The 23,049-nt window shown below is 37.0% G+C and overlaps 1 protein-coding gene across 4 annotated transcripts in view; it reads left to right on the forward strand.

Annotated features, from left to right (window-relative positions):
- Positions 1-16,636, forward strand: part of kitlga (kit ligand a) — a 72,528-nt gene extending 55,892 nt beyond the window's left edge. For 3 of the 4 annotated variants that reach the window (XM_077567806.1, XM_077567807.1, XM_077567804.1), the window contains 8 exons: positions 3,209-3,319; positions 4,487-4,543; positions 5,578-5,730; positions 7,009-7,186; positions 10,141-10,200; positions 11,499-11,596; positions 11,743-12,001; positions 13,057-16,636. In XM_077567806.1, the coding sequence (XP_077423932.1) occupies positions 5,584-5,730; positions 7,009-7,186; positions 10,141-10,200; positions 11,499-11,596; positions 11,743-11,958 (699 nt within the window). In that variant the 5' untranslated portion in view covers positions 3,209-3,319; positions 4,487-4,543; positions 5,578-5,583 and the 3' untranslated portion in view covers positions 11,959-12,001; positions 13,057-16,636. The remainder of the gene's footprint in view (positions 1-3,208; positions 3,320-4,486; positions 4,544-5,577; positions 5,731-7,008; positions 7,187-10,140; positions 10,201-11,498; positions 11,597-11,742; positions 12,002-13,056) is intronic. The other variant, XM_077567805.1, reaches the window with a different exon arrangement.
- Positions 16,637-23,049: the final 6,413 nt, after the last annotated feature.

Consider the following 23,049-nt stretch of genomic DNA (forward strand, 5'->3'; position numbering starts at 1 on the left):
TGTTTTCAGATAAGAAAGAGAATTTCTTTACGCCAGACAATATAAATAAACAAAATACTTATTTTAGGTTCATTTAAGACGCTAGATTGTGCGAGGGTGAATGCTTGTTTGTCTATATGTGCTCTGTGATTGGCTGATGACCAGTCAGAGTGTACCTCGTTTCTCACCAAGTCATTTGGACTGCCAGGCTTCCTGATTGGCTGTTGTTCCGATTCACATCACAATCACAGAGTCAAGGACTTGGCCCCTCTCAATTTTGATGGCATGCAGTCCCCTCCGAAAGTATTGGAACAACATGGTCAATTGAAATTCCTTTGATTTTGTTGTATGCTGAAAACATTTGAGTTTCAGATCAAAAGATGAATATGAGACAAAAGCATTTACATTTAGATGTGTTCAACAACTGAGGACAGATTTTTGTTTGCAGCTACCCACTTTTTTCCCCCCCAAGTCAGCAAAAATGTTGGAAAAGGCATGATCAAATTAACTTGGGCGCTTTATTGCGTTAGGGTCCGGTGATTGACCTTTTGCACTGATGATTTGTCTGATGAAGTCATTTATTGTGTTGGTAGTGTTTTGGTTATTGTCTTGTTGCACAATGAAGGTTCTGCCAATTAGTTTGGATGAACTTTTCTGTACATTACCAGCCATTAATGACTGTTTTTCGTGTGGATCATCTTTCAGATGCATCCAACAATCAGGCTTTTGCTGACTTTGCTCGCAAGGGAGGGGAAAATGCTCAAATTTATCCCGATTATCGCTAAGTGTGTATCTTGAAAAAGAACAGGTTTGAATATACAGTATCCCTTTTCACATTTGAGGGGTGTGGGGTGTGGGGGGAGGTGATTATGTTTGCCTTTGGCATTTGGATGACTAGCTACGGCCCAGGACTGATCCACCCCAAGTGTGATCATTCGCAGCTTGTACATGTTGTCAAAGTCATCGCAACTATACCAACTATTTTTGTTTGGGTAAGCTGACCTATGTTTTATTTATGTTTTTATTTACATTTATTTATATTATATTTATATTACATTATGATATTATTTTTATTTATTTATGTTTGTTTTGTATGTACATATACTGTATATATATATATATATATATATATATATATATATATATATATATATATATATATATATATATATATATATATATATATATTATATTATATTCTATTTATATATATTATATTATATTTATATATAATATAATATTATATTATATTTATATATAATATTATATTTGTATTTATTTATCAATGTTTTTAAACTGACATAAGTCAACCCAAAGACGAGCTTACCACATAGACAGCTGTTTGCAATATTGCTCTTCCATGTGTTTATATGAGGTGTAGAATGTGGCCATTTTACACCAGACAATGTCAGCAATTGCACAAGCGCGATCCGTTGCTGCGGGTCAGAGGAGGCCTGCAGGCCGACAGCTAGCGTTCAGTAGCGCATGACAGCTAAGTGGAGGACAAGGCTCCATCAGCAAGTGGCACAATTCTCACAAGAACTCCCCCCCCAAAAAAAAGCTTGACAGATACCATAGAGAGGGTCATTTTATTTTTCTATTCTTTAAATATGAAGGAATTTAAAAAAAGAAGAAAAAAAGATTCGACCAGAGGAAAATTTCTACCTGGTCATATTTTCGATGAAAAGTTGTATCTCACTAAATGAAGTAGTAGTGTAAAAAAAACAAACATTTAAATTTGTCTTCCTTAAAGCTGCAGATGTCTTGTGACATTTATGAATCTGAGCAGAAAAGTCTGCACTATCAACCACTTATATAAGTATTAAATGTTGTTGGAAGGCAGTGTAAATCTGGTGCGCAAGACCGCGCCAACTTGGCGCCAAAAGTAGATGGTAGCCTGATAAGGGGCTGGCGCGGTTAAGCATGTACAGTATGAAAGTGTCTAGCAGTTTTGCTTTGATTTCTTTTTGTGCTCTTTACCCAGCATGACTTTTACTTGGTTTTATATAATCACATTTTAAGCAAGCAAGACTTTGCTTATTTTTTCCCCCCCAAAAAATGTCAACTCATAAATCATGTAACAATCCAACATTTTCTTGTAATCTCACGTCACGCTAGTAGCATGATAGTTTTCCTTACATTATATTACAACCTATAAAAAAAATTCATTTTTGTAAAAATGTTTTGACTAATTTGACTTTATTTTCATAACATTACACTTTTGCTGCATTATTCTGACTTTTGAATATATTTTATAACTGTTTTCAATAGAATATTCTAAATTAAAAAAAATCCCATAATATTATGACTTTTGTTTTTAAACATGACAACTTAATTCTTATAAAACCTTTTCTTGGAATACAGTGGGACGTCCGTGGTTTACGTCGTAAATTTTGGTAGAGAAATTCTCCCGGTTCACGCACTATTTTTCACTTTACGAACAATAATGGCATGAATGGATAGAAGGCATTTTTGTAATATTTTTACTTTTTGTCTCATTACATTACATAATTATTTTCATATTTTATTACTTAATTCTCATAACACTACAACTTTATCCTTCAAACTCACTATTTTGTTTTCACAGCTGTACAACTTTTCTTTCAACATTTGTTTTCGTAAGGTTATAACTTTATTGGTAAAAAAAATTGTAACTTCATTACATTTTTACTGTAGCATTCCATTTTTTTCAGTAATATTAACCATTCTATTCTTGAAACATTCTTTTTCTGCAATATTTCAACTTTGTTTTTACGTTACGATTTTATTCTCATAGAAAAAAATATATTTTTTGTGATATTATGACTTTATTTAGTGAAAGATTTTTTTTTTTTAATCATAATCTTCTGACATTTCAATTCTTCCGACTTTTTTCATAGTATATGTGTCATTAACTCAACTTTTCCCCACAATACTTAATTATACTTAACAGCATTTGTGTAACTTTACAACTTTTTTCATGCCTGTTTGACTTTATTCTTGTGTCATTCCAACTTATTTTTCAGTCTTATGAATTTGTTGTCGTAAAATTACTAAATTTTTGTTGTGTGTTTGCTAACAATATCAGTGAGGACCGCTGCTTATTTTTCTCAATTGTTCCTAAGAATAAAATAGAGTGTACAATTCTAAGAATAGTCGTCTGGTCCCGTAATTGGAAAATTCCATCAGAATGGACTCCCAGCTCATGTGATGTTGTGACTGACTTGTTGTTTGTTTGTGATTTTGACAGATTCGGATACGCGTCTGTGTCCATTTACTGCTGCTGATCACGCTCGGGGTGCATTCAAGTAAATTTGACGTCAACCCAGTGACAGATGACGTGTCGAGACTGTCGATTTTGGTAAGAACAAATGCTACAAAAGAATAGTTAAATAATATCATGCCTTTATTCTTGCAATAAAACGTCTACTCTGACTTTCTCCTAAAAGAATCACATTTGGCTTACTTCCAACTTTATTCTCATAAAATCACAATCTCTTCCGGTACTGTTAACATCTTTCTTGCAGCATTACATCTTTTTTTCCATAGTATTTTGACTTCATTCGAATTGTACTACAACTGTGTTCTAATCAAATTTGATATAAAACTGAATTTCACGACTTTTTTTGTGTAAGATTGTCCTTGTAATGTTGTGACTTTCTCCGGTGACATCTTTTTTTCTAATGTAATTTTAACTTAAATTAGATTTTTTTTTTATGTTTCATGACTTTATTATTGAAATAAATTGCAAATTTTGTTGTAATATCATCAGGACTGTATTCCTGTAATGTTTTTCATAATATTATAGTGTTATTGGAGCAATATTACAAATAATTCTTGTAAAATAACTTTTTCTTGTAAAATCAGAGTGTTATGACTTTGTTCTCATGAATGATTTTTTGTAAAATAACTTTATTGTCGTATTAACAACTTTTTTGTAACTTTGGCCATTTATTCTTGTAACCTTTACCCAATATTAGCTATATTTGGGTAACGTTCTTCAACTTCTTTTTCTGTAATTTTCCGACTTTTTTCTCATATCATAACAGTTTCATAATATAATATCTTATAATATTTCATAATATCTTATAATATGTCATAATATCCCACAAAATGTTACCTTTTTTGTAATGTTGCCACAGCATTGAACCATTTTTCCCTAACAGTGCAACTTCATTGTAGCCTTTTTCTCCTCCTCATAACATTAACTTTTGTTTTTTTAAATAATTTGATTTTCTCTGGAAATTCCAACTTTTTCATATTTCTCTGAACTGCTGTCCACGGACGTGTTGAGAATCTCTCTTTGAGGAGACGTTACTGACAAAGATCATCTGGATGTTATTGTGCACTGTTGCTTTAAGAGTCACCAAGCCTCAACATAATTAGGAGAGTAATTAGATGCAGAGGCCTCGACAATTGTTGTTTCAAAGAATCCTACTTGACTGCCTGGTAATCTGCGTTTCCATTCATGTTTACTGCTCTTTTGTATTTGAACATTCACCTTATTTGTCTTGTTGTCTTTCTACAGAAACATAATATTCCCAAAGACTACAAAATTCCTGTACATTACGTTCCGAAAGACGAGGTAAGACTTTTTTTCCCTCCCTCAGTCGAACCATTTGGTGACGTTTGAACGTTTGTGAGCAGCTTTGTGTCAAATGTCGCACGCAAATGCAAATGTGAACGTAGTCCCAAACACCACGAAAAAGTCACATATGTGAAGGATAGCAACAACAAAAAAGTTGGAATGATACAAGAATAGTCCACAAAATAAGCAATAAGCCTAAATTTTTAAGAGAGAAAAAAATAGAGTAAAATTTAAGTCATAACATTCCCAAGATTTCTTAGCATAAAGTCATGATGTTACGTTAAAAAGTTGGCATTTTTTAAAATATAGTTGTAAAATTAAAATAAATGATAGTGTTACAAGATTGAAATCATAATATACTGTAGCATTTAAAAGTTGTAATGTTACAAGAATAAGGCTGTAAATCATAATTTATAAAAATAAAAAAATTATAATACTTTAGAAAATTTTAATTCTACAAGAATAAAGTGAGAATATTTAAAAAATAATAATAATAATAATTGCAATGCTATGAGAACAAAGACATATTATCCAAAAATGTTGGAATGGTACGTTGTAATATTACAAGCACAAATTTGTAACATTATTATAACTAAAAATATATACTAAAAAGTTGTTGTACTGTTATGAGAGTTGTTGCAATGTTATAAACAAAATAAGTCGTAAGGTTACGAGAAAAAAATCACAAGATTGCATTGATAAGTTGTTGAAATTGTAATATTTTGTACAAAAGTTTTTTTTATTATTCCGAATATAAAGTCTAATATAAGAACAAAGTTGTAGTATCACTTTTAAAAGTTGCATTGTTATGAGGCTACAGCCGTAACTTAAAAAAGGGCAAAAAAAAAAAAAAAATCCACATTAAAAAGTTTTAATGTTACAAGAATAAAGTTGTAATAATACCTAAAACTGTTGTAACGTTGTACGAACATTGGGTTTTTTTTTACTACATTAAAAAGGTACAAATGTTGCTGTTAGCATTTTTCTTCCTGTATTGATTTGTGTTTGTTTGATTTTGAAATATTTTTTAGGGTGGGATGTGCTGGGTAAAGCTCAACGTCTTCTACCTGGAGGAGAGTTTACAAGACTTAGCGCACAAGTTTGGCAACATTTCGTCCAACCGAAAAGACATTAGCATATTTATACAAATGCTCCAAGAGCTACGGCTCAACATGGGCTCCGTGGTAAGAATTGTTTATTGATTTATTTTTCATTTATTGTGCAAACCACTATTACTATTGCAATGAAGTTGGCACAATGTCTAAAACATGAATTTCAAAAAGAACGCAATGATTTGCAAATCCTTTTCAAGGCGTAATGTTCAATCAAACTGATGAGCGTTTTTTTGTTTTTTGGGCAAATATTCTCTCCTTTTGTATTTGATGCCTGCAACACGTTAGAAAGAAGAAGGCTCGCTTCAACACAAACAAGGATGGGGCGCGGTTCGCTACTTTGTGAGCAACTGAGAAAGCAAATAGTTAAATAAAAAATTTCAATGTACAATATCAAGACATTTAGGGATTTCCTCATAAGATCCTCAAAAGCTTCAGAGAATCTGGAGAAATGTCTGCATGTAAACAGCAAGACCGAAACCCAACATGAAATTCCCGTGACCATCAATCCTTCAGGCGGCACTCCGTTAACAACTGGCATCAAAGGATATTTGCCAGGTGGGCTCAGGAGCACTAAAGAAAAGTGTTAGCAGTTAACACAGTCGTTACGTCCACAAATGCAAGTTAAACTCAACCATCCAAAGCGAAAGCCATTTATCAGCAACATCCAGAAACGCCGGCGGCTTCTCTCAGTCTGAGCTCATCCCAGATGAACTCACGCCAAGCGGAAAAGTATGCCGTGGTCTGACGAGTCCACATTTCAAATTGTTTGGAAATAATGGATGTTGTTTCCTCCGGGCCAAAGAAGAAAAAGACTGCTTAAAGTTCAAAAGGAAGCATCTGTTATGCTATGGGGGGTGTTAAAACAACGAGCCTTCTGTTCAAGGCCCTATTAATTTAATAATGTTGAAAGGTACTTACGCGTTTTGGAGCAACATATGCTGACATACAAGCAACGCCTTTTTTCAGGGACGTCCTTGTTTATTTCAGCAGGACAACGCCAAGCCATATTTGGCACGCTTTGCAACAGCATGACTTCATAGTAAAAGAGTGCAAGTACTAGACTGGCCTGCCAGCAGTCCAGACCTGTCTCACATCAATCCAGAATGTTAAAGAATTACACCTACAATACATCAACAATTAGTATCAAAGACGTACGGAGTGATTGAATGTAGTGGTCAATATGCCCGTCCTTTTTTTTTTGTTTTTGTTTTTGGGCGTGTTACAGGCATCAGATTCAAACTGAGTGAACATTTGCTACTGTTCAATAAAAACAAATTACACATTTTACATCCACATTGAAAGGGAAAGCTAAAGTATTGAGTTAATGTTGTGGCTTGCTCTTTTTAGGAGGCGATCATGTACGACTTTGAGTGCCACTACCGTGAGGAGCGGTGGCCCACGGAGCAATACTTTGAGTTTGTGTCCGACTTCCTGGCCAGCGCGCAGCACAGAGACGACTCTGATGACTGCGAGCCTCCTCCCTGTCCCACTACGCCATACACGCAGACAGAACAATATTTAAAAGGTATGTCTTCATGCGCTAATCAGTACTTGGAAAAGTGCAATTGTTTTGCTGCAATATTAGCACGTTATTCTCACATAACTTTTTACAAGTAATAATGTGTTTTTTTTCCCGTAACATTTGTTTCTGTAATGTGACAAGTTTAGTCTTGTAAAATTACGGAAGCCTATTGCGTTCGCTTGAGAAAAAAAAAACTCCTGTTTTTCTAACAATTTTTGGCGGGAGGTTTGTTTTTTTGAGTATTTATTTTTAATTTTCAGTTTTTCTGAATATTATTTTCTGATTTACTGAATGTTTTTTTTTTTTTTTTTTTTTTCAAACAGACTGAAAAAAAGTATTCGGAAAAACAGGGAGAAAAAAATATATTCAAAAAAACAGAAAACAAATTATTTAGAAAAACAGAAAAATAATTATTTTATGAAAACGGGAGAATTACTCAGAAAAACAGAAAAATAATATTCTGAAAAACAGAAGAAAATAAATATTTTTTTAAACAGGAAAAAAACTTTAAAAAACTGGGTACAATTTTTTAATAAAACAGACAAAAAAATACTCAAAAAAACAAAGCTCCCCCAAAAAAATTGTCAGAAAAACAGGACTTTTTTTTTTTCAAGTGAATGCTATACGCTTCCGTATAAAATGAAATTTTTTTCAATATTATTTTATTTTTCTAACTTTTATTGTTTTCTGTAGTTATTCTCATAATTTACTGCTTTTTTTGTATTATTGTGATTTTTGAATTTTTTGGGGAAAATTTGTTAAATCTTTTGTTGTAATATTGCAACCTTATATTTGTAACTTTTTTTAATACAACTCCTTGTTTTTTCTGCTTTTCTCTATATTTTTTGTAAAATGTAACTTTTTCCTCGGCATAACTATTTTTAGATTTTTTTTTACCACTTTTCACATAATTTCCAACAATTTTTCTAATATTACAACAAAGATAAAGTCATAATATAATGAAAAACATAATATTATGACTTTGTTTCTACCTTTACTCTTATGTTATCATCCCACTGCGACATATCTGTAGCACCATCATACACGCAAAACAAGCGAGTTGCTCACTGAGCTGAAGTCCGCTGATATTTTCTATCATCGCCCTTGATTTGACTTTTCGAGGCATATTTTTCCAGAACATTTTGTGTTGAACTTTGAACGAGTGCTTCTCGGCTGTCTGGGAAAGTTGTTTTAGGAACTGGAACTTTTGTCTCGGCCAAATCAAATGTTGATGTTTCACAATTCCACACAATTTTCCTGCACCACAGCGTCAAACACGAACGCTACAAATGTGTCACCGTTTTCACACCTGAGGCCATCTCGCTCAGACCTGTCCATTAAGAGATAATTCACAGTTGAAGAAATTCCATTATGATATGTACATTCTGGAAACATCATCCAATTTACTGGTTTAGCTATTTATTGGTATGTTTGGGTAGAATTAGCATTTTTGTTTAGCATTTTAGCTGCTGACAACAGTGATCAAGCTTGAAAATCTATTTACATAATGCTTCAAATCAATGTTCCCATTATTTATTTATTTAGTCATTTATTTATTGTAAATTTTAGATTTTCAATTTTCAGATAGTCGTCCATTGCTGGAGCTCTCCATGCAAGTCGGTGACCCGCTCACTTGACCAATGAAAGGCCGTTTGTAACGACGGAGCCCAACCCAAGACGGGCTTAGGACCGCCCCCTCATTTGAATAACATTTTGTCCTGGCCGTATGGACCAAAACTGCCAACATTAAAAATAAATAAATGACTAAAAGTAAAAAATAATAATGAATATAAAAAAATATATAATTAAAAAATTGAATACAAATGTATTTATATATATATTTTTTTTTTTTTCCTGGGTTTTTTTTGGGGGGGGATTTAATATTCAAATTACTGTATATTTTTTTTATATCCGTTTATTTTCACTTTTAGTCATTTAGTTTTGGTCCTCCATATTGTCCTGGCTCAAATTGAGGCAGAGGTGGTATCATCTTGACTATGATGGGTGACTACCGATACCAATATCGGTGCCAATACCGGTCTTATTTTAAGGTATCGTACTCACAGCGGTGACTGATACCATTATCGGCCGCCCTCCTGCGGCCATTTTACTATCAGGGACAAAAATTTAGAAATTATATGAATACAAAGTTGCCATTAACTTCATGCAATTTTAAGGAAAAATATTATATAGGGATATGTAGGTGTGTCTTTAAAATCATCTGTCATTTGTGGGTGGGGAATTTTATTTACTAATGGTATTGGTATTTGGTATCAGTAGCGGTGACTACTCAAGAGTTGCTTATCGTCGAAAAAAAAGTGGTATCGAACATCCCTAATCCTGACCATGCGCCATGATGTGCATGTATTCTTTAAATTTAACTGACTCGCTTTCATTTTTTACAGGCAACATATAATAATTCCATGTTTCAATTCATAAGAATATGACTATTATCATGTTAAAGCATTCATTCATTATCAGTCACTCTGATACTGTATTGTATAAATTGTAATAACTAATCGTATAAACAGAATATAAAGACATTAACTGTGCCCTGAAGTTAAAGAAAATAAGGGGAGCCGCTTCGATTGGTCGAGAGTCGGCTGGGTTCCATCCTACAAAGGCCCTGGCCATGAAAATAGGGCCCAATTGCTTTCAAGGAGGACTGAAAATCTGACAATTTCTACTGCTGAGAGGTTGAAATACAATGAAAGGAATTGGACCATTTTAAATGAAACATTATTTCTAAACGATTTATTGATTATCAAAGTAATCATCAAACCCTAGTGAGGATTAGCAATTTGGAGGATGAATGAATGAATTTAATAATCAATTAGTTGTCAATGAATCCATTTTTGTGTCATTTGCAAGTGTTAAACGGAACGCGCTCGTACCTTAAAGCACCTCTGTATTAATTGTCAATGAATGAATGTGTTTTTGGCGTGTGCTTGTTTTAGGATCGCCGTCGTCCAGCAGCAAAAGCTCCGAATGTGACGCGTCCACAGACTGCCAAACACGTACGTCTTCTCATTCTTCTTGTGTTCTTGCCACGCCAAGCCCGCATGCTTGACTGTTTGAAGTGTGTGACTTGTTGGTGCGTGGCTGTGAAACCAGTCCAGCTGGTGTGTGTGACAGATTTGGAGGGAACATTTGGTGCCGTCGCTTTGCTTTGAACCTCCTCCTCGGAGACGTGCTCGTTGACCTGAACCCTGCCACTCACCCTAGCTTGCGCCGTTTTCAAAACGTTCAACTTTTCACGTGACCCAATTGACCCCCGTCTCTTATACAACCGTCACATGAACTGATTTAAACCGCAGGGGAACTGTTCTAGAAATATTTCACATGCGTATGTGATTTATGAGTTAAAAAGGAATGAATATTGTTTTTGGACATTTTCATGCAACGGAAAAACAAAACCCAATTTCTTCATCCCATAAAAATATTATTTGCAAACAACAAATGACACAACTTAGGAGGGTTTATCGAGCTTTTTGATAGGCAAGGCAGCTTTATTTATATAGCACTTTTCAACACAAGCCAACTAAATCTGCTTCACATAATTAAGAAAATACATTTGCAAACAAACGAGGGGAAAAAAAAAGAAATTTAAAAAAAGTATCTTAATATTACTAAAAGAACAAGAACAAGATTGTGGGAAAAACGGATATTAAAACTGCTTGCAGCATAACAGATAAATGCTGATTCGCCATGTTTGCTTTGAAGCATAATATGACATAACATTCCAAGGGATTAATCACAAGTGTAGCCTCTTTATTACAGTTATACTTCTTTTTTTTCTCCTTTTAGCAGGAAGGGTTAAAATTGGGGTTTCAAACCTGGGTTAGTGTTTTAAACAAGTGTTAGGCTTTCAAATTAGATTGGGATTTCAAGCTCAGTTTTGAAAGTAGTGTTTCAAGCCAGGGTTAGGGTTTTAAATAAGGCTCAAGGTTTTCAAATTTGGTTTTCAAGCATTGGTTGGGCTTTAATCAAAATAATTTCAAATAAGGGTTTCAAGCCAAGATTTTTCGAATGAAGGCCTCAAGCCGGGGTTAAAGTTTTGTGTTAGGGCTCCAAACGTCAGATTTTCGATTTCAAAGTACAGTACAGTAGTGTTTCAAACCAGATTGGCTTAATTGTAACATTCCAACTTTTTCACACTATTATGATTCTGTTGACGTTCATTTTGTTGTTGATTGTTTTGGATGCTTTTGATGTTGTCGCTATTGTTGGTGTTTTGCGTTGTTGCTGATGTTCATTTCGCCGTTAATGCACTTTTTGCTTTTGATGATATAAGGCTGATTTTTGTTGCGTGCAGACCAAGAAGCGCGTCTGCTTCCAGAGGTTGTGGAACAAAGTCTTTTGTCTTTACTCTTCATTCCATTCCTGGCTCTCATTCTGCTGCTGGTATGGAAGGTGAGTCAGATTTTTTTTTTTATTAGCCACCTACGGTGCTTTCATCTTTGCCTGGAATTTACCGCAGCAACCGGCGGCCTTTCAAGCCGCTGTGATGTTATGTCATCATAAGTATTCAAAATGATTTTCCATCTTCCCACGAGCAGCTCAGATCGCGACGGAATAGCCGAGATCTTCCGCAGACTCCCGGAGAAGACGTTCTCTTCACGGGAACAGAAGGGAGTGCACCCCCGCTAGCTTCACAAATTACAGAAAAGTATGTTTTCGTTCTGCTTTGTTACCAAAAAGATGATTTGGCTCCTTTCCCGTCCCATCTGACGCCGTTCTTTTCTTTCTTTGCTCGCGTTCCAGAAACAAGTTGAAAGTGATCGAAACTGTGTAATGAACCCTCAAATGCTTCAGCTGGTAAGCAGACATTTTTATCCGTTATTTGCATTATTTTGTCATCCTTGGGTCAAGATTGTTATGAAAACAAATTTTAAAAAATGGAATTGATTTTTTTTAAACGAAACAAAAAATGCTTGAAAAAAAAACAAACTAATTGCAACTACATCTTACATTTATAAAACTAAAACTAACTACAATGATGGTGGAAAATGTCCTTTGTTTTTGTCAATTAATATCATACGTGAGCTTTTGGGTTTAATTTTAAATGTGTTTATTTTGGTATTGCTGTACGTCCTCAGCTACAGAAGAACCAAAGGCAGTTGTTTGAGAATTGCACTTTAGTTTATTACGCAATATTTATTGACCTTTTTTTTATTATTTATCTTTGACTTGACAAATACATTAAAAAAAAGGAAACCTAAAACTATTATGAAAAAAAGCTGAAAAGAATCATTATGGTAATCTCAATTTAACAACTTTTGAGACCTCATTTTGAGTAAAACTTTTTTTTCTCTTAATATTCTTATTTGAGCAAACATTTATCATTCATACAGCCCAACTTATGGAATATTTAAGGTACTTTGATTTTAACCTATATATTTCTGAGATTCATGTTCAATTTCCTTTCATTTGCATCAACTTTTTAAGGGATTTATGGCAGCTTTATTTTAAATCATTAGATTTTTTTGTGGGGGGGGGCGGGGACTTTACTGAAAATCTGTCAAAAGTTACGCTGGGTCAAAAAACATGATCATAGTTTTTTGGAGCCCATGCAACTTTTGGTGGATTTTAAGCAACTTTTGCGGCCGTCTTGTTATGAATGCGAACATTTTTACTAGATTCTTATTTGTGCAACTTCTGTGTTTTTTGCAATAGTCTTGTGTTGACCTTTGCAACCTTTGGACATTTTCTAGTAGTCTTAATTGAACCTGTGCAACTTTTATAGGATTTCTATTTCTCTTTTGAACTTGCACAACTCTCATAGCTTGTAAGGGAGTCTTATTTCAACCGGTGTAAATATTGGGAGATTTATGGCAGTCACATTTGACCCCACTTCATTTTTTTTTCTCCAGGTGACGACAGTGACATTCCACAGAGGAGTAACCGCAGTAGTGATTCAAAGAAAGATGGAAAAAAAAGAAAAAAAAAGAAACTGCTTCCGGACTGCTCTCTCTACTCCGACCGCCAGCAGCAACCACCATTTTGTCTGCTTCACCAACCACCGACGATTCTTCTACTGTATGGATACGCTTTTTCCTTTTTGCTTTAAAACTGGGTTCATTCCTTGAGGAGTAAGAAAACCAACAATTAAAAAAAAAAGACTGTTGTTCCTATTAGAAGCCCTTTCCCTCAGTATTTCTCCTCCCGGACTTGATGGCATCCTCACAAACTTTAAAGAAGAAGAAGAGAATGCCGGATTGTGACCACGACCACGTTTTGTTTCTCCCCCCCCGCTACCTCCACTCACCGGACACACACTCTTCCTCCACATTCCACAAGACCATCGTCTCTATTTTAGTCTCCTCGTGGGGCTTGTACGCTCTATTTATTTATTGCCGCACTCCAGAAGCACCTCTTTGTTTGGCACGCATTCCCCGGAGGAGTCAGCGGACTGTTGGCTGAAGGCACGGGGCGGGAAAAGATGACAAACATTACAGAGGGCAAAAGGAACATGTGCAGTGGAACCTTAAAAAAACAGCAACTTTGGTCTCAAGGACACACTGCAAATAATCATACCATAAAATAAATACATTTTTAACGTTTTCAACTGCTATAAAAGACGTTTACAATTGTTAGTTTTTGTTGTTTTAGGAACATTATCCCCATAGGAAATGATGCAAATAACATTCTAGGTTATTTTTTAAAAATATTCTTATCTGTCATACAAGTGTAAATAAATAAATAAATAAACTATTGTTAATAGGAAAAAAATTATGCAAATAATCTGTTACAGGGCTGCTGCTTTTTTTCTCTCGTTTTGTTTAAAAAATATATTTTTTATTATCACTTATCATCAATGAAATCCTTATAAAAGTTTTAAAAAGTAATAATAAATTTGACACACCACAGAGAAGAGTATCGTTAACAAACCTGTCACATTAAAAAAAAAAAAACGGCAAGTGTATACAATGAGACTGAAAAGGGTGAAAACTCAAGTCATTGTCTCCGCTCTCAAATGCTGTGGGTGTGTCAGCTGAATGCGCTAAAACCCTTTCCACCAAGTATGTCAGTGGGCACCCATTTAACTATGCCTAAAAATTCTGGAATCCTGAAATAGTGAAAACAGTTGAACACAATCTCTCCACAAATGAGTACCCACATACTGTAGTTCTTGGTATTTGCGCATTTTCAGCAGTTGTCTTCAAATACGAAGGCCTATGAGGCACTTTACGGGGTCTTTAAGTCATATTTAAATTTCTTAAAAAAGATAACCATGGGAAATAATGCATATTATTTGTACTAAGGACACTGTAAAAGCTTTACTAATTGTGCAAGCCATATTTTAAGCTCCATTATTTGCTGTCGTTATATAAAAGATGTTAACCGCTGTAAAACCAATGAGGCGTAAACAGACTACAGCCGCACCAGTAGCAGCACAAGCGTGGCTGCTACCGCTGTCCACTTTAATGTCACACAATCTGAGTCTTCACTTCCTGATTATATTCTTTCTTTGTCCTTTCTCGGCTTTGAAGGTTCCACTGTTTCGAAACACATGCTAGCTGTTATGCTAACTGTAAGAACTGTAATGTAAGAATGCAAAAAAGAGCCATGAATGCTCATTAGCGCCTTTTGCCTAGCATAGCCTAATGATATTAAAGCCATGTGCATCCCTCCCCTTTTTTATTTTTTATTTTGCCTTACTGTCTCAAATCAAATCTCATTTACCTCAAAGTCGAAAAGCTACGTCAATTAGCGTAGCGCCAGTGAAGGCTAACCCTGTAAAATGTCATTCTGGACGGCTGCTTTGCAGCTAACAAACAACAGACGTCCTCAGCCAGGCGTCCATTTTCTTCCGCTTCTCCACACGGCTTTTGATGTGCCTAAAGCTAGCCGCGCTAAAGCTACAAGCATGAATCATCATTAGGAATACATACGCATGCTTTACAGATGTTGCATTCAACTTTGTTGTAGATGTAGACCAGGTAGACATAAAAATGTTCCAAATATTTAATTTAAAAAATATATTTTAAAAGTGGTTTATTTTACATTCAAAACTGTTCACATGGCAAAACATAAGTATTAAAATTGAATTACTGGCCTTAATTTAAAAACAAATAATGAAATGTAAAAATTAAACACAAGTGTAAGGAATATTGATTACTTTTATTTCATTTAGACTCCCAAGTAAATTTTACATTTTACATTAAAATTGTAATTTTTTAACATTTGCAGCACTTAAATAAAATAAAGTAAATTTAAAGGCAAAAACAAAATAATCTAAAATTGTCCATGATGGTATCAGGTATCGTCAAAACATAAAGTATTTAATATACATTTTATTTAGTGACGTCAACTCGCATGTACATAAATTTAAAGAGAAAGTTTTAATTTAAAAATATAAAAGTTGAACTGTAATTAAATTCAACTTAAATGGTCCATGATGGTGTCAGGTACTGGGTTTATTCTAAATTAGAAAAAAAATGATTTGAAAATGACATTTTATGTTCAAATAAAAATGTTAATTTATATGCTCAAATCATCCAAGTTGGTCATCAAATGATCAAAGTGCTATTGCTCACCAAAATGTTCCTTTATTTCACAATAACTGAATAAAAAAACTGAATGGAATTTTTTTTTCTTAAAACAAGCAAAAAAAGATTTAACAAAAAATATAGCTCACAATTGTCCATATTAGTCTCAGGTATTGTGGAAACATCAGGTTGCAGTTGATTATTTTTTTTGTGAGTCATATCTACTCTGCATTATTTATACAATAACATAATATAAGCATTCCCTTTAATCACAATGAGTTGCTTTCTTGCTTATGCCAACAGCATCCACACTGTAATCAAATGGATCAAAGACTTTGAATGAATGGGAGTCCCCTCGTGCCTTGTGTTTGATTGGACGGACGCTGATCATGTTCTGAACTCCTGTTTCAAGTACTTGTGATGAATGGACCGCACCTCACCTTTGGAATTCGCCCGTTGGCGTTCCGATGGGGGCCCGTTTGTGGTTATCTTAGCGTGGTCGCTTGTTAGTTGTCGCAAAAAGGAACTCAGCTCATTCGTCCCGCGCGGTTCCCGAGATGCTACTGCAACAGTTCCGCCCTTTGCTCGCCCTCCTCCCTGCGACGTAGCTCGCCTTTCTCTTCACATGTTGACTTTTGACAAAAGCTGTGAATGAAAACATGGCGGCGGTGTGTTTGTTTTGACAACTTTTGCCCGCCTCCTGAATTCTGTTGTTCCTACTGGTCATAAACGCCATTTTTTATTTTATTTTTTAATATCACAGTGGGACAATCCAAACTTCCAGACAGTAAAGTGGTCTGGTGGGCCCGCAAAAAGGCAGATATTGATATTATTATGACTATTATGATGATGATGAATGCCCAGCTGCTACTCTGGGTGAGAACTCTACTGTATTCTGTATTTTTGTATAAATGTAAACAAGCATACATCCAATATGAATAAAGTACATGTATCCTGACAACTGTAATGTGCATATTTTTCTTTGCCAATGTTCACACCAAACACACCCCATTCAGACATTTGCTTCGGGACAAAAATACTTTTCACTTCTTTATGTGAAGGCTCATTAGTTACACGCCAGTCAGAAGTGTGACGGATTGGCTTCACAAAATGATTCCGGGGTGACGAGGGTGCGGCAACTGTAAATTGGCGAGGGGCATGTAGAAGGCAGAAAATGTTTGGAAAAAGCTGTCGGGGATTCCCAAAATTGTGGGGAGCTCCTGACATCAATGTGGCAAGTGTGAGCAAGCACTTTTCTAATTGGGGAAAGAGTCGAGTTCAGAAATAACCAGAAAACTGCTCAGGGAGGCTGCCAAGAGGCCAACAGAGACATTGAGCTGGCTGAAGGAATTTCTGGCAAGTACTGGCTGTTTAGTATGAGACCGCAATCTTCCATTTGAATTGACACCCACAGAATTGATTTGAACACTTTTTCAGGTAAATCAACACTTTTAAAACAATAAACAAGCCAACTCCAGTCTTATGTTGTGATCTTATTATTGTCATGCATGACTGAACGTTCAAAAATAAAAATGGAGCCTTTTAATACAGCTAAAACCATACCAGATCAAATGAAACAGAAAGCATTAGTGGGATAGTTTGAATTATTTGGAATTGTTGCAATTTTAAAAACATTTTTATTTACCACTGTGTCAATTGTGATCATCTCTCCTTGTCCTCCTGTCTAGCAAAGTCGGACTTTTGAGGGAAATTAACATAATTTATAATATGTAAACATATATCGAACCTAATCATTTCTTTGGTGAGCACATACATAAATTACGAGTCTGTTGAGCTTTGCCAAATATGAGGGGCCGGTCTTAGCCAAAAATGCCAGGGCTGATTTATTGTTTTTTTTGTCCCAGTCCAGCCCTGACGGCGTCGGTGTTCTTTTGCTTCCAACCCTAGTTTGAAACCGTATCTCTTGTTTTGAAACCCTAATGTTGTCCTGAAAACCAGTAACTCTGGCATTAAACTCACTTTTGAAATCCTAGGAGCTGTTTTACGTCCTCCCTGTCAGATGTTGGTTGCAGGGAAACAAACGCAAGGCAGGGATGAAGTCAAAAAAAGGGATTTGATCCAGCAAATGGCAAAACAAGATACTTGGGGTCCAAAAACAAAATCAACAAAGTCCAAGAACATAAAGCAAAGCAACAACTAAATCAGGAACACGACGAGGGAAATAACAAACATGGCAAGGGCGTGACAATGACAATGCACCCACGCTGACTAAACAAAAACCGCAGACTAAGGCCCCGTCCACACGAAAGCCCGTTTTGATGGAGCCGCGCAAGTTTCTTACCGTTTAGGCCGTTCGTCCACATGACGGCGCGGTTTCGGAGCTTGAAAACGATCTCTTTTGAAACCGGGCTCCAGAGTGGAAAGATTTCAAAATACGCCCCCGTGTGCTTTCGTCTGGACACCATATACAGGATACTCCTCCAGCGATGACGTAATGGTCGCAGCTCGATGACAACGCATTGTTGCAGATTGATGACGTATGCGTCAATTTTCGCGCGAAACCGTCAGTCTGTCAACATCAATGGCGGATAGCCGTGTCGTCGTCGTTTTGCGCAGCCTCCTTAGCTTGCTTATGCTTTTGCAACAAAATATTTTGCTTCCTTATTCCCATGTTCAATAAGCGGTGTTCGTCACTTCTCCTGTTTGTCTTTTTCATGTTGTTTTTAATACATGCAATGCTATGTAAATTGCAATAAAGTAAAAAAAGGAAAGAGGAAAAAAAGTGTCTTCTTTGCTGATTCTTCTTCTACGCTTCCCGTTAACTCCCTGTGGCTGCGCCACAGCGCCACTCCAGGCTTGGCATATACATTACAACCGTTAAACGTCCTCAGCGTCTTCTTTTGGACACGTATGTCTTGAAACGCTTCTGTGTGTACCCCGTTTAAAACACAGTTGTCATAGCGATTACTACAACAAACCCATTAAAAGGGAATTCATGAATACATTTCTTCCTACTTGCTTTGCTATTCCCGTTTTCATTCTCATTCGCATCTACTTGCTAGCCTAGCAAGCGTGTTTTCGTCACACTGGAACTAAAACACCTTCCTGCTTTCGTGTCAAAGAATCGTGCGAAATGTAGTCGGGCAAAAAATGTTGGGTAATGGTGAGTGCAATGACTTGTTTAGCATTGTTGAACAGTCAACCAAGATAGCATTTAGCATTAGCTAAAATATGAAGATTGACTCCCCGTCGACAAATAGGATTCATACCATGTAATCCGTCTAACGCATGTAAATTTATTGTATTTATTGTATATTATTTATATATTTTTTATAGGCCGACGTGAGCAAATTTGGCATCTCAGTTTTAAATTTTGAAAATCTGGTCACCCTACCTACAACCCTAAAAGCTGTTAAACCAAAATTTCCAAACAGCCCTTTGAAACTGAAGCCTAACCGTGGTTTGAAAAGCTAGAATTGAAACCCAACCCATGTTTAAAATCCTAAACTATGCTAGCCTAGAAGCCCAAATGAAATGTCGCTCACTGTCCGTCTGTCCGTCTGTCTGTCTCTTTCCCTCACTGTCTCTCTCTCTTTCTGTCTCTCTTGCTCTGTCTAACAAAAAGTGTCATTATGCGGCGTGCTGAAGGCGTGTGGGAATGAGCACAGTAGCGCAGTCACAGGTCGGGTCTTCTCAGCTTGCCGCGATGATGATGCGTCCCGGCCATTATGCTGCTCTTCCCCGCAGCCACGGGAGAATACACGGCCCCCGTCCGCCCCCGTACGGCCCCGTCCCGAGAGGCCGTAACAGGAGGCTTATCGCCGCGTTGGACTGTGCTGTAATACTCCTGTGAAAGGTCCGCCAGGCCGCCTCCCAATGGTGACTTTGCTGGGCAGGAGGGAGCGGGGACGGGTCCAAAAGATACATTCACGAGTATTTCGGGTTGTCCGTCTGTGTAGTATACGTGATTCCGATTTGTTAGCAAAACCGGGAGTAGGAGTTTGAAATTAAGTTCAAGTGGAGTTGAGCCTAAAATGGCAGGTTGAAAAAACAAAATGGCCGACTTTCAGTGTCTGTTTGGGCATGGCTTCTTTAGACTTTTTTCTGAGTTGACTCATGACAGACATGCCTTCCAAATTTCCTGTTTTGCGGAACTGGCTTTGGTGCTTCTTAAAGATTTATTCTTGAAAGTGCAACCAAGACAAAATGTCAAGTTCAAACCAAAATGGCGGGCTTGTCGTGTCTTTTCAGTCATGGATTCTTCAGACTTTTTTGTAGCCATACCGACTAAATTGGAAAAATGATCCTGAATTTGGATTATGAACTTGTTTTGATGTCATGTTTAGTCCTAGTTTGGCAAAACGATTATGATCCGTGGGTGCCGCCATTTTGTCTGTGCTCTTCCGCTGTTCGTCAGAAATAAGCGTGTTAGGCGGAACGTCCACCTGTCACGGAAATGAGGTTGAGTGGACTAAATTGATTGTTTTCCATCATAATTATGGCTATTTGCCGCAGTACAAAAATTGTGAATATGCACGTTTTTCGGTGAATAATGGAGAATCGTTTCCCCCAAAAATGTTTTAGGTGAATTTGCAGAATGCCAAAGCACAAATATGTGCGGGTCCGCTTTACTTGCAACAAACTAAAGCCACAAACCAAAACCAACAACAGAACAAGGCTCAAAAACCACAAAACATCTTGCAACAAACCAAGGACCAAAACCCCAAAAGCACCAGAAACAGATCAAAGACCAAGCCTTATAAACCCACCTCTAAAGGGCTGTTACCTATTTGAAGCAAAAAATACAAAAATAAATCAAAAAATTTGGAAAAAACTCGGGCAGATGGACAGACAGATGTGAGGTGAAAAAAAAAATCACAGTACTCTCAGTTCTTTCTCTTTTTGCTCTATATCAAAGAAAAATGTGAAAAGAAGTTGAAAAAACAATTAAGTGGGGAAGAATGGCGGAACATCTGTAAAAGACTGCACATGATCCACTAGCTCGAGATCTGGAGATTATTTAAATTAAAAAAAGATTGTCAGATTTGTTTGATAATTCCAAAGATGAGGACTATCCGGCAACCGTGCTAGAGGACATGTGGACACATGCAGCCCATCTACAGAGAATCCGGTCCGGAGTTTACAAAATAGGATGTAAGATACCAAAAACATTTCATATAAAGTTAACAAATGTTCCCTGACACTGAAAGAAAACACAATAAAAAAAATATTATACATATAATCCGCTCCGGAGTTTACAAAATAGGATGTAAGATACCAAAAACATTTCATATAAAGTTAACAAATGTTCCCTGACATTGAAAGAAAACACAATAAAAAAAATGTTTCTCGCAAATGTGCCATATGTGGCGACTGCTGTGACATTTATGCGCATTCCTTTTCTACTTTGCGAGTTTGACGAGCAAAGTGTGACTTCTTGTGTGTTTAAACGGGAGCAGCGGCACGCAGGCGGCGATGAAAGGCAGCAAGTCACCGGCGTGGGAGGCCAAGTGGGGCGTGAGGGCCGGGGGGGGGGGGGTGGGGGGGCGGAGGGCCGCGGGGGTCTGGTGGCACTTGGATGATTCACTCCGACAAGCACACGCGCGACAAGTCCGGCCCCCGTCATCTGATCCCAGGTCAGCCTTGCTTACTGTGACTAAGTGCCCCCCCCCCCCCCCATTTCCCGCTACCTCTCCCCTTCAGCTCCACTCAGGGCGGGTGAGTCACTTCAAGCAGCCCAGCAGCTCGCCCCCGCATCAGAGGAGTCAATGTCAGGCTACTTACATACAAAAAACTGATTGCCAGTCAATGACAGCACACATATTGAGGCCAAAACCTATGGTAACTTATATGGTTACATCAAAGGCGTCTGTGTAACAATTTTTAAATATTTTTCATAAATCTATTAAAAGTGAGTTACATGACTTTCATCTTAGCTCTCATAATAAAAAAAAAAGTGGCTTGAGAAGATGAAAGCGCATCGGAGTTTGCCGTCGTCGTGGGTGTTGTCACTTTGTCTCCACTTTGAATGACGAAGACCCGCCTCCATTTTCACTCCCACGTCAAAAAAGGAGGGAAAGACGATAGCGTTGAAAGAGAGAGCGCCTAAACAAAAGCGGGGCCGCGTCCTTTGGAGAGCCGTGACATTAGGGACGCCTGCTCTTTGTCAGGCGTCGCACAATTGACACGACGTCAACACGGCGCGTTAGCTAAGCAATGGACGATTGCCGCTAACATCGGGCGCCCTTGCCTGGCGCTCTAGAAAAGTACAGTGGTTATAAAAACGTATGCCAAAAAGATGTTGGTGTTTCTTTTCACACAAACAAACACGCACACAGGTTCTTGTTTTTTTGCTAAATGGGGCTATCTCATTGACATAATGCATTTCCTAGCCCCTCCCCCTAACCCCAACAATCAAAAATGATTGCCTACCCCCATTACCAAGTCTTGATCCTCAAAAAGATGTCTAAGCAAAATAGGGACCTCCAAAATGTCCCCATCTGTCTATGAAGTCAGAATGATTTTGTCGCATAAACCCACCCAAAAAAATGTCAGTCTGATGATCACAAACAGGTGAAACAAACTATTAATGCATTCCTGTGATAGTTTCAATGTTTACATAGTCATACAACAAAATCTTCTGTGTGTCTTCAAAGATGAGTCAATATTATTTTAATGGGCTGAGAGTATCCGCCAAGGACGCAACCCATTTGGAAATACAACAAGGACCAAAACCATGTGAAAAAAGACCAAAACCACCTGCTAAGTAAAGAGGATCAAAAGCGTTTGTGACTAACCAAGAGCCACCCCTCTGCCCGACATCCCCCTGCAAAAAACAAACAACTGCAATAACTAAAAACACTCCAAATGAACCAGAACCCGCAAGACTCAGCACCAATGACCTGCAACAGACCAATGACCAAAACCACCTACAAGGGACTCAAGGTCCAAAACCACGCATCTGCGGCTGACCAAGGAACAAAACCACATGCAACAGACCAAAACCGCATAAAAATCCCTGCAACAAACTAAGGACCAGAACTCCCAAAAAAAAAAAATGCGTTGGAAAAAGACCAAGAACCAAAACCAGGTGAAAATCTCATGTAGCATATTGCTGAGTGCTGAAAATGTTAATGACTGAATAAGCATGCTGTTGGTTTCTCCTAAAAAGTGAGGATTTCGCTGGTACAAGGATTCCGTCTGACACCACAAGTCAGATAACGAATGAATGGTCGGAATTTAGCTTTCATGTAACAGTATTGCAGTACTTGGTGTCAAACTGTCAATGTAGCTCGTTATCATTTCATTGACTGTCATGTCTGAATGTGTTTGTTTGCACTCCTAACAGTGTTAATGCTGCCTATCCAAACGTGTGTCCCGAAGGCTGTTGTGTAAATGCAAAAGAGGTTTTTC

The sequence above is a fragment of the Vanacampus margaritifer genome, chromosome 6 (genome assembly GCF_051991255.1).
Source record: "Vanacampus margaritifer isolate UIUO_Vmar chromosome 6, RoL_Vmar_1.0, whole genome shotgun sequence".
In the NCBI taxonomy this organism is placed as follows: Eukaryota; Metazoa; Chordata; class Actinopteri; order Syngnathiformes; family Syngnathidae; genus Vanacampus; species Vanacampus margaritifer.